This window comes from Melospiza melodia, chromosome 1 (genome assembly GCF_035770615.1).
Source record: "Melospiza melodia melodia isolate bMelMel2 chromosome 1, bMelMel2.pri, whole genome shotgun sequence".
Lineage (NCBI taxonomy): Eukaryota > Metazoa > Chordata > Aves > Passeriformes > Passerellidae > Melospiza > Melospiza melodia.
Window position 1 is genome coordinate 151,098,193 of NC_086194.1, and position 12,161 is coordinate 151,110,353.

At 42.5% G+C, this 12,161-nt stretch overlaps 1 protein-coding gene across 2 annotated transcripts in view; it reads left to right on the forward strand.

Moving 5' to 3' along the window:
* NIPAL2 (NIPA like domain containing 2) overlaps positions 1 to 11,519 on the forward strand; it is a 49,711-nt gene extending 38,192 nt beyond the window's left edge. For both annotated transcript variants that reach the window (XM_063171916.1, XM_063171923.1), the window contains exons 7-11: positions 3,242 to 3,377; positions 5,717 to 5,805; positions 7,606 to 7,669; positions 8,976 to 9,070; positions 9,381 to 11,519. In XM_063171916.1, the coding sequence (XP_063027986.1) occupies positions 3,242 to 3,377; positions 5,717 to 5,805; positions 7,606 to 7,669; positions 8,976 to 9,070; positions 9,381 to 9,475 (479 nt within the window). In that variant the 3' untranslated portion in view covers positions 9,476 to 11,519. The remainder of the gene's footprint in view (positions 1 to 3,241; positions 3,378 to 5,716; positions 5,806 to 7,605; positions 7,670 to 8,975; positions 9,071 to 9,380) is intronic.
* The last annotated feature ends 642 nt before the right edge of the window (positions 11,520 to 12,161 follow it).

Consider the following 12,161-nt stretch of genomic DNA (forward strand, 5'->3'; position numbering starts at 1 on the left):
GGTTTTCCAGCCCTAGGAGTATTAGGATCTGTAGCTCTGCAAAAGCATTGCAGGATTTCCATGCTCCCTGCATGAGACAGAGATGGAAGAGCCCCCAGAGCCTTAGATCTAATTGCTGTTGGTTTGGAGGAGGGAAGTGTGGATGTGGTTATCCCCAGCTCCCAGCACAGATCAGTGTGGCTGTCCCCAGCCCTAGCACAGATCAGTGTGGCTGTCCCCAGCTCCTGGCACAGGTGAGTGTGGCTGTCCCCAGCCCCAACACAGATCAGTGTGGCTGTCCCCATCTCCTAACTCAGATCAGTGTGGCTGTCCCCAGCTCCTGGCACAGATCAGTGTGGCTGTCCCCATCTCCTAACTCAGATCAGTGTGGCTGTCCCCAGCTCCTGGCACAGATCAGTGTGGCTGTCCGCAGCTCCTGGCACAGGTGAGTGTGGCTATTCCCAGCTCCTAGCATAGAGCCTTGGATCTTTGGCAAAGCTCTCCTGAGCTGCTCTGCAGCTTCCAGCACAGCCATGAGGAGTGTGGAGCACTGTGCACTCCTGAGCAAAGGTCCAGCCAGTCCTGGACCGGGTCCAGCTCCTCCTCCTGCATAACTGGAAGCCTGAAGGTTTCCAGATGTGTTCCTCCACATCACTGCTGCAGTTGTGGGCTGGCCCACCGTGATGCTGCCCCGAGCAAGCCCTGGGGGAGCTGGGCAGTGGTTCTGGCCAGCCCTGCTGCCTGTGCCCCGCGTCCTGCCAGCCCCGGTGGCAAAGGGACACGAGGGACACGTGGAGTGGCAGCAGGGCTGCAAACCCGTGCCCTGGCAGGCACTAACTGCAGCCTGCTGCTCTGCCTGAAACCAACCAAAAATACATTTTCAGCTGGGGGCTGCTGAGGTTTTTGTGGGCTTATGCAACCTGAGGAAAAATGTGTCATTGTTTCTGCTCTGTTAAAAAAGATACAAATAAGCAAATCCTGGTTCACGGGACCTTCTGAAATACTGACATTTCCCTTGAGCATGAAACTCAGAACTGCATCTGACTGGTTCCTGCAGCTGTCCTGGAGCCTGGCAGTCCCCACAAATCTACACTTGGAGCACTCTGGTTGGTCTCTGACCTTTCTGCTGAGTGAAGTGATGGAGGAGCTGGAAAATTGTCCAATACTTTGCCTGTGTGTGTGACCCAGGCACTGCCCTTGCAAGGCCTTGCCTGCTGCAGGGGTGAGTGCTCATGGAAGGTGAAATAGTCCTGGTGGAGTGTTCATACTCCATGATGTAAATTAAAGATGGAAAGGTTTCTTTACAGAGAGGGCAGCCTTGTGTTTCACTGCATATGCAAGCTACTCTCACCATCAGGAAAATACAGAGGTGATCACAAAATCTGATGAAGTTTTGCTTAGTACAATTCTACAGATTCTTTTGGCGAGAATCATCTTACCTCATGTATACACTCAGTTATCATAAATTTGGGGAAAACATTTTAGATTATAGTGGGATTTCAGAGGTTTCTGCCCTAACAGCTGGAAAGTGACATCATTTGTCACACTAGCTTTGAGGGGAGCTCATTCTGACAGAGAAAACAACTCCTGGGTTTGAAACTTGTTTTGGAGTTACTTTACTGAAAAAGATAATTTCACTTCTCAAAGAATAGAAACCAACCAACCAACCAAACCTCCTGGTGCTTTCATTTCTGTCTTGTTAATATTTTAAGGTGTGGAAACTGGCCTTCCATCAGAAAAAAAAAATTAGCAATCTTTACCCTTAGCATGACAATTCAAAACACTAATTTTTACCTGTAAGTGTTCTTTTAAAATAATAACTTCTCCATGTTAGAGTGCTAATCTCAGTTTTATGTTGATGTCTTGTTGGGGCTTGAGTGTATTTTTGACTTTGTATCACAGCATTTGCACCACTGCAGGCCAGTGTTTGACCTCTGCTCAGTTTTACAGCTGTGTTTGTTAAAGCACTTCACCTGTTTCCATTACAGAGAAAGAAGTGAAGTGCTGGGGGGAAAGGTTGTCATGAAAACAGTGAATTTCATGGTCATTAACAGGATCATCACAGGATGTATGCAACTCTTAAACTCCCTCTGAACTTTTGGACTTTCTATAAGAAAAATGCTTGCAATCAAACCCTCAAACCTGCATTCATTCTTCTTCCCCCTCCTTTTCTCCCAACCTTTGGCCTGAACCTTTTGCACAGCACAGGTCTCCTTGCCAATCCCAATGTTACAGGAGGATGAATCAGACCGAAATCCAACACTCCTCAGCTCTGCACCGGGGTGGAACTGGATCTCAGCTGGGGGATGCTGCTCCTGACAATTAATTGCCTTTCTTCAAAGGTCATCTCTGCAGCCTGACTCTTGAATTTTTCAGGGTTTTTTGAACTTGTTACATTTCATTTGCAGTAATCACAGACTTCTTGGGTTAGTTTCCACAAACCAAGAGCTCCAAAAGGAAATCTAAAGTAACTCTTAGCTAAACTCTCAGCCCCTGTTCTGAAAGATTTCTCTTGCAAAACCTCTCTGAACTGGTGACATGTATAAAACCCATTGCTTGCTGTCTGAAATTTGTTTGTGGTGATACAATGGTAGTGATTAAATGGATTGACAATACACTACAGAAATACTCTTTCTGTGGGATAAATCCAGTAAATGGTCTCAAGAGCCTGGTTCTTGAGATGAAGTGCAGACCCCTGTGTTGTTTGTCCGCTCTTCATATATATAATGCAAGGGGAGATTTAGGTGCTTTGGGATGTGATCCCAGAAATCAGCTTTGTCCAGCTCCTGTTTCAGAAGAGAAATCCTGAGGACGATGAGTTATTTGAGGCTACCACTGACACATGCAGGCTGCTATAAAGAGGCATCCTAACTGCTTTGAACAGATAGCCAGACCTCTCAGATGTCTCCTGAATGCTGTAATATGGGCTCCAAATTAGCTACAATAAAGTGTGTGGAGATAAATAAAGTATTTGCTGAAGATGTGGAGGCTGTTGTACCACCTTCAGCTGGGAGCTCAGTCAGCTAAAAAGGCTTAAAGGCAAAACACAAAGTGTACTTGGATCTAAGGCCACTGAGCTTAGACAGTAGCTTAGCAAGCATTTATCAAATCATACACTTGTTTTAGGTGCCCAAGTCTTATCCTCAGTCTTATCTTAAGTGATCAGCCCTGTGGCTCTGGCCTGGATCCTTGTCCTCCCTCAGTGATGCACTGAAGTGCTAATCTGAGTCCTGCCCTGCTAATCTCTTCCCTTCCCTTCCAGCATCCCTGACTGTCATTGCTGTTAAGGCTGTGTCCAGCATGATAGCACTTTCTGTGAAGGGGAAAATGCAGCTAACTTACTCCATTTTCTATATCATGAGTATTTTAATGGCAACGTCTTGTGCTTTCCAAGTCAAGTAAGTGAGATTCCACTTATCTACTAACCTTCATACATGTTTTATCTGACAGTTTTATTTGGTACTGATAATGATTCCAGATACAAGTTGCAAATTAAGGCAACAAATTTTGGCAGAGCCCTGACAGATGCAAAAATTGCCTCCAGCTGGTTGTATTGTTTATTTAAACTTTATTTCTTAGTTTGTAATTGATTGTTATGGACACCACCTCCTCTCATTATCACCTTCAACGAGGTCTTCCCAAACTTACTTATCTAGTTTTGGTACATATCTTAACACACTAAGTGAAATTTATGCCTATGTAGTCATTTGGGGGTTACTTTTAGAAATCTTTATTGCTGAATAATCAAATGACAGTGATTATCCTCATTATCCATGTCTGTTCCCCAGCTTTATGGCCCTAGTCAGACTGGAGAAGGAAGTGAACCCCAACTTTCTCCCTGCCTCTGTTAAATCTGCATGTTGCACTTTGCTATCCTGCCTGGCTGTACCTTTCAAGTTCCCCTGCAGGCCTGTGGTCTGTGGAGCGATTGGTTTGTGCTGCCTGGGCAGATTGCTGGGGGTGGCAGCCCGGTAAAATACATCTTGCAGCTGAACAGAGGCTGTTCCCTTTCTGCCTGTCCCTCTGCTTCTGGTGCTGATAGCAGCCTTCAGTAATCTCATCTAGACTGCTCCAGTGTGAGCCTGAGTAGTTCCTTGCATGATTATTTTCTGGTAGAAAAGCCAGCCCAGCTTTTTCATGGCAGAACATACCATTCCCATGTGGAATCAGAAAGTCCATGCATTATTATGCACTGACTCTTCATGGCTGACTCAGGAACTCCCTGGTAACAGATTATAAAGTGATTTTCATCCAGCTTGTCTTTGCTGGGAGAACAGCTCAGGGCATTTACAATAGGAAATAAGAGCTTGGTAAATAAGAAGCTGCTGAATTAACCTCTCCATCTTGTAATTTTTTTCTTTCCCTCTTTTGCTGGCCAAAATTAAAGTAGAAGTGAATGTGCCCATTTAATTCTGTGGGCTCAGCATCCCTTTCTCTCTACTCTTTTAGATTCATTTTCTAAGAGGGACAGTGCTGTCAGTCTAAATTTTTCATTTTATTTGTTTGCACTCTTATTTTATATGACTGTCATTCATTAGCTGAGAACAGCCTGTGCTGCAACAATCTCCTGGATCCAACACGGGGCCTTGCTATTGCTGATTTAGTCCCTGTGACCAAGTTTGTTGCAAATGGGAGAAAATAATGAGGTGTTTTCAATGACTTCAAAATCCTGACTATCCTGTGGATATGTAGGATTTCTTTATTTTTAAAGCACCATGGAGACTGTTCAACAGTTGCTAAAATAACCACGCAATTATTTTAATGGCTAAAACAGATCCAAGCTTGGATTTTTACTGTGCGCGTATATTGCACCAGAGAAATGTTCAAGTGTGGTTCTTTTTACAGGCTTGAATATAGTCTGCAGACTCCTGATTTTTCTCTCTGAAATGACCATTCACATAACAGAATATCTACAGGTGCATCCACGATGTCAGCTCATGATTCATCACTGTGGGTGAATGGTGATAGCTGTGGTCTCTGTACAAGTGGGTTAATGGCTTTTTGCAGATTGTGCAGGCTGCTCCCTGGCCAGTGTCTCAGTCCTGCAGGTCTGTGTGCAATGCATGCTCCTGAGGTCCTGCACACTCCTGCTCATGGCTCTGGTCAGAGGTCATGTTGCCTTTTGGAACAGCAGGGCAGAGAGTTTCCAACCCAAGGAGCTTGAAGCCACCTTCCTGGACTTTCCCTGCAGGACAGGGTTTCTGAGTGTGATTGTGTGGATAAACATACAAATAGGTGTTTCTGTCAAGCTGGAGTGAGCAGTAGTAGCAATGTGGACTTCAGCAAAGTGAAACACTTCCTAGAAGCACTCACATGTTCATGTCCATGATGGCAATGTACCCTTACACAACCTGTTTGAATTAGAGCAACTTGTCCCTGGCTGCTTGCAGGCAGCACTGCTTCCAAGAACCAATGCAGATCATAAGCAATAGTACCCCAGCATTCCTCCCTTATCTGTGGCAGAAAAAATTTTTCCAGCAATGCTTCAAAAATATGTTCATTGAAAACCTGTGGCCAGAAGAATCCATGCCAACCTTCTTGCTTTCACCTATTCATTTGTACTCTGCAGAGTCAAAACCAGAAAGTAAATTCAGTATTTGTATGCTGTCCAGGGCTACTTGCTGTTGTGGTAAGAAATGGTCACAGTTATTGTTAAACTGACAGGAAGTGGCCTAACCTGACTTAAAGTGCAAGGGATCTCCTGTAGGCATGAGATACAATAATGCTTATCTTTCAGGTTCTTGAATCAAGCAATGCATCTGTATGAAGCAACAGCAGTTGTCCCCATTAATTTTGTGTTCTTCACCACCAGTGCCATCATTTCAGGTTTGTTTCTGACCTTCTTCCTCTACAGAAAGATTTTTTAAACATCAGGTTTTCAAGAACAGGAACCCTGTGAATAGAAACCCAAACCTGTCATATTTGTCTTCATAGAAATAATTTTTTCCTAAGCCATAGGTGTTTAAATTCTGAAAAATAAATAAGTTCACAACTTCTGAAACAAGATAAATGGTAGGGTGTTAGAGCTAGATCATCTTTAAGGTTCATCCCAACCCAAATCATTCTATAATTCTATAAAAATAATCAAATTCTAACCTTTCCAAAATAGATTATGTGTGATTCACTGTACCTTGCTGGCTTACTAGAAGTACTTGCATTTATCCTAGCCTCATACTGACATCCAGTAAATGCATTTACCATGTGCACACCAGTCTCTCCCTATACGAACTGGTAGAGTAATTTTAACAGCCTGGCAAACTACTCAAATGACAACCAGCTGTGCTTCATAGTAGTTAGCGTGTATTCCATTTCAGAAGGTGGAATTCTGGGTTAAGTGAAGGAAATAAAATGACTACAAAAACTTTTTAAGCATTTAACATTTTATTCTGGGTGAGAGCTTTGAACTCCGCATTGTTAAAGAGGGACTGCAAATCTTGGAAATGGTGTGCAGCGCAAGAACATGAGCTGGGAGGACGACTAAGATGCTGTATCAGCAATGAGCCAAAATGATCATGTTGTTAGAACATTTATGACTCATTTTAACACACGCTGGGGGCTTTCCTGTCATTGCTGTGCAGGAGTTTCTCATGCAGAGCTGCCATTAATGAGAAGGGGAGTTAGCTTCAAGCACAGATTGCCTCAACACCTGTGTTAGAAGAGACCTACACTTTGTGACTGAGAAGAAATTTGTGCCAAAAGGGGGTTGTGTTCCTGTGACCATATGGGGAATTTGGCCTGGTGCCTCCTTATAAGATCAAGTACCTATTCAGGAATGGTTTAATAGCTTTGAGAGTGGATACACATGCATTTGCACCAGGTTAGTTAAACCACTGTAGGGCTTAGGAAAGCAACCTCTCCTGAATCTTGCTGGGGTGCTTGTAGAAGGTACTGGTGTCATGATTTCCCCATCCCTAGTTAGAGCCTTTGAAGACACAGTCACACTTCAGCTGCACTGGGTCCCACTGGCATTTCTAAGCAAAGCTGTGCTCATCAGTGGTTTAAAGCTAATATACTTGGCTGTTAATAGGGGCAGCTGAGATCCAGATACACATCTGCTTCTGTCACCTCCACTACAGAGGTGCTAATTCCTGGAAGAGGGGCGACCAGAAAGACCTAGCGATCCCTTCAGCCAGAAAGATTTGGCAAAACTTGGCTGCTGGAGCCCTTCACTTGGAGTAAACCTCAGGGACACAGTTAGTTATTGAAAATCTGTTCCCAATTGGAGTTAAGATGTCCACATGCTCTGCTGGAGGAGCTTAATGAAGTCCATGAAGAACCTCTCAGCTGTATTGGTATGTCGCTGCTTGTGAGTAAGACCTCGAGTTTGACCTGCACAGAAATTGTTGCTGACAATGCAAAAGATACATGCATCTGTGCAATTACTAACCCAGCACATGTTGCAGCCTGATTGACTAAATCTTCTCCAGCCCTATGCAGTATCTTGAGAAAGCCTAGATTATGGAATATAGGACACAAAGTGAACACATCACAATGTGTATTAATACTTTATTTGGGATTTTTTTTTGCTCCATTTAAGCATGGCACTTCTCCTGACCCTCCCAGCTGTAATTCATATCACTTGGAAGCCAGTCAAGATCTGCAATTCTTGTTTCTGTCACATTCCAGGGGTCATATTTTATCGGGAATTCCAAAGTGCAGCTTTACTGAGCGTGTTCATGTTTCTGTTCGGGTGAGTGTATCAGCCTAAAATCTGCACTAAGGTTTGTACTGAAACAGCACTGCCTTGTGCAATCTCTTCTTTTCTCAGTAAGGAGAAACCGCCTTGTTATTAAAGTATTATGGAATAGCCATTATAGTAGGATAAAAAAAACATTAAAGGAAAGATTGATGTCTGTGCTTTGGGAGTTTGGAGGCCTGGCTTTGAATCCAAATATGCAAAAATGTGAGACACTTGTGAACTACTAATCTCATGATGGAATGAAAAACCAGCATCATCTGTTCCTTCAGCAGGAAGGAGAAGTCACTGCTCTCCACCAAATATCAAATTATAGGGGGTGCTTTTACAGCTGTGAGACATCTCCTCCCATGTTAACTTCCCCTGGTGTGTCTGGCTGGTTTTTCCTGCCCCTAGGCATGGGCAATTATATGAGCTGCTTGCCTACAAGGCAGTACTGTAGTAACTCTCTCCCATCTGCCTGTGTCAAGAAAGACACAGTGTGCCTGCAGAAAAATTCAGAGCATGCTAAATATCTTTTTGAAGAATGGCCTAGGTGTTGTGAGAGCAGAAACATGGGTATCAGCACCACAACTTTCGGGAGAGGTGACAGTAATAATAATGGGCACAAAATGTTTAAAAGAAAACCTAGAAGTGCTGGAGATGTCTTGCACACAGTGCTGTCAAATAAATGGGGCTGATAGCTACAGACATCTTCATCTTCTGCAGCTGGGCTGGAGTAGGTGCTCACAGCCACTATCTTGTCTGACTGCTGGAAAGGACACAAAACATGGAGATGAGCAACCATGTATTTGGCAGCTAGGAGTTAGGGGTTGTGTGTCCAACACACAGCAGATAGAAGATGTGTCCAGCCATAGCAGTTTTTCACTGTTCCTGGCTTACAGCCTGCCCCTGAGACACGCAATCAAACAAGAAAAACAACAGAGATGTCGACTGTCCGCAGCCAGACTGAGCTGTTAATGAAATTGCACATGCTAGAATGCTAGCTTGGATGCTCGGGGAAGATTTGCTCAGGGATTCAAATGTTGAGGTCTCACACCCACAGGCATCTGATTAGGTATATATTGCTGGAAGTGTAATTTTGGCTCTGGAGTCTTTGGAACTGATAATAAAGCTTCAGGAGGCAAAACTAGACTGAAAGAAGCCCAAAATAAATTTACAGAGCTGCCAGGAAGAAGTGTTTCTTTATAAACTCAGCAACTTGGGTTTGGAAGTCCTTGAAAAAGAAACATGGAAAGAAATTCTCATCTCAGATACAGTGAACTGTTTCTAATGATACTGTGCCACTGTTATTTTGCAGGTGTCTCCTGTCTTTCCTTGGTGTGATTATAATTGCAAGAAATAAAAAAGAGGAGCATTTACAAATCCCTTTTATTGACTGTGGACATATTCCTGGTAAGTAGGGCTTTTTTCTGTCTCTATTTAAATGAGGTATCAGATAATGGGATGACCTAGGAGAATTGAGTCACAAATATGCTCTAGTCATATTTAATAAATATACTGTTCACTTGATTTCTATTCCTGTTCCCAACAGATTTTTCAAAGAATTTTTCAGGGTTTTTCCAAGCTATTGTTGCAACTAGTCAAATGAAAACAATGATTACTGGAGCAAAGAATGTTTAAATGATGGATTGGTGGGGAATATGTTTTATTAAAATTCTTCACAAAGTTGTTGTTTTTTCCTTCTCTCACCACATTTCCTTAGGAGAAAATCTGACGGGCAAAATACAACCAGATTCTCATTGTTCATGCTATGGCACACTGAATAAGGAAGATGACTTGGTGAAAAGGCAAAGCTGAAAGAAGAGAGCACTTTACATGCCAGTTAACAGGAGGAACACCACTGGAACAAGGATCAGTAGCACCTTTTTATTGAACATATTCAAGTATACATTGAACTCCTGTATGTTGATGAGACATAGTATTATTTAATCCTAATTAATTTATCCCATTATTGTATCCTAAAGATAAAGGAAGCCTTAACAAAAACCAAATCACCATTAATGAAATGGAATATTCTTCTAGTATCAATGCCTCTTGAGGACATTTTTAGAGTTTTAATTGCTTTTAAATGCAATGAGCACAGAACAGGATTATAAAAATTCCCCTTTGGAACTCCTCAGATCTGTGTAAATGTTTAAAGATAAATGTGAGAAATTATAATTTTTTTAAGTGATTTCAAAGTATTCTGCTATATATAATCCCTTTTAAACCCTTTCCTTCCTGTTCAGGAGTCAAAACTGTAAATATATATGAAGTATAAACAAATAGAGTTGTGTCTACTAAAAAACAAAAATAATTTTGTATTGGGTGTGGAACAATCCTGATTATCTCCTACCATCAGATAAATTCTCTTATCCTCCAAGGAAATGAGTACTTCTGTGAGCAGTGGGAAGATAATATTTGCCATGACCACAGGCACGTGGGCACAGGGACACATTTGAGGTGCCCAGCCCAGGAAGGATTTGAGGTGCCCAGCCCAGGCAGGTATTGTACTTGACATTTTACATCCTCCCAGAGGAGTCCTGTGCACTGGGCTGTACTGGGGTGGGCTCTAGGATCTCTTAGCACAGTCTGGCCTGAGTTTTAGCTTTTGTTTTCAGCAAAAGAAGGTTTTAGCGAAGAAAATGCATGGTTCTTCAGAGGAAGTGGGGTAGCCAGGGTTCCTCTCTTGGTATGTCTTGGAAAAATACCTTTACAAAAGTAGGGCAACTCCTGTTAACACTGGTAATTCTGCATGAGGAAAGGCTGTAAAAAACAGGACCACAGTCACGGTAATTGTGCAATTTTCCCTTAATTAAACGGTTGTGTCTCCACACTGATTCGAAGAGCCAGCAGTGATGGGAACAGTGACAGTACAGGCTTTGTGTTCAGATTTGGGACATCTTGGTGTCTCTTTGTCCCAGTATCCCTTCAAAAAAGCTTCTTCAAGGAATTCCTCATGGGTGCACTTATCCCTGTGCGGTACCATTGATCCGCCTCAGCCAGCACAGGGGTTTTGGTCACATCCCCTGCATAAACAAATGAAAGTGCTCTTGAAAAATGTTCATGTCTTGTTTTAGGATTGAATTAAGCTGCAGTTATGGGTAGAAGCACTAATGGGTAGGGGCCATAGACTGTGTGTACTTTGTTTCAGGTCTAGTTTTTTTCCCCAAGTAATTGTTTATTTAATTTTCAGCTGAAGATCCATAAGACAGTTTCATTCCAAATGCTGCAAAGCACACACAGAGCTGCAGTATTTTGTCTGCAGCAATGTCCCTGTGGCATTTGGGGACTTGTGAAGCTGTTTTTCAATATGGGGCTTTTCCAGCTGACACAGGACAAGACTCTGTGTCCGCACCTTACTTGTACCACCTGCTTGGCTTGGCCTTCCTTTCCTGCCTAGCATCTTGAGTTCAAGTTTCTAAAGATTAAAATAAAAAAAGCACATGACTTTTACATGCTTTCTCCAGGGAGTAAGGACATGCCTGTCTTTCTTTTGCAAGCCAAATTTAAGCTGCTTGCTAAGTCTCAAGTGAGAGTATGTGCTAAAGATGGAAATAAGAGGCCTACAGGTTTTCATTCTGTGACCTGGGAAACAAATGGGTGAAAAAATTTGGTATTGTTGCTTTTTTAAATTAATGGCCTTGGGCATCCTTCTGAAATCTGTTTTCATGGCTCAGGAGGGCTGCAGGAGGTAATAGAGGTTACTAGGTGTAGGATTTTATCTTTAAAGCAATAAATCAAATGGAAAAATCTGGGGCAAAAGTTATTTATTTTAAATTACTGGATTTCTTCTTGAACAATGTTTTGTTTTTTTTCTTCCTATGGGTTTATTAAAAAATTATTAAAGTGTTTTATTTTATCTCTGGTGTATTTCAAAATAATTTGTGGACCAAAACACTGGTAGAAATTATGTGCAATTGAAATTTGTGATTTGATATGATCCTTGAGATGTTAACATATTCCAACTAATTAATGTATTACAGGATTGGAAAAACTCAGTTATGAGAATTCGTTACTGCTCTGCCAAGAACATGACTTGTTTCAAGAATCAGTTTCTAACCAGTGTTATTTTCAGATTCTGTTTGCCATACTTAGGTTGCAAACACCACAGACAAATGCCTGCTAAAAGAAAAGCCTTTGCCCTGGAATAAAACAACATATCTGGAGCCCTTCTCCTTAATAAGGAGTTCTTTTTTTGCAGTGCTTTTCCTGACATCAAACATGTGGGCCAGATAAGCTGCAAAACTTGTGCCTGCAGACTGAATTTTCCTGAACAGATCCTCCATGGGACCTGCAGAAATCAAACCAGGAGAAGGTGTGGTAGGCAGGCAGTGTCTCACGTGGTGCCTCAGGCTCCAGTTTGGGATTTGTGACAGACCAGGACCAGCAGGACTCATTTAGTGCTTGTTCCACTGCTGGTCACGCTGCAGCAAGAGATGAAGTATTAACTGGCCAGGGGCCTGGAAATGGGAGCTCTGGAGCAGAGCAAGACTGTTTAATT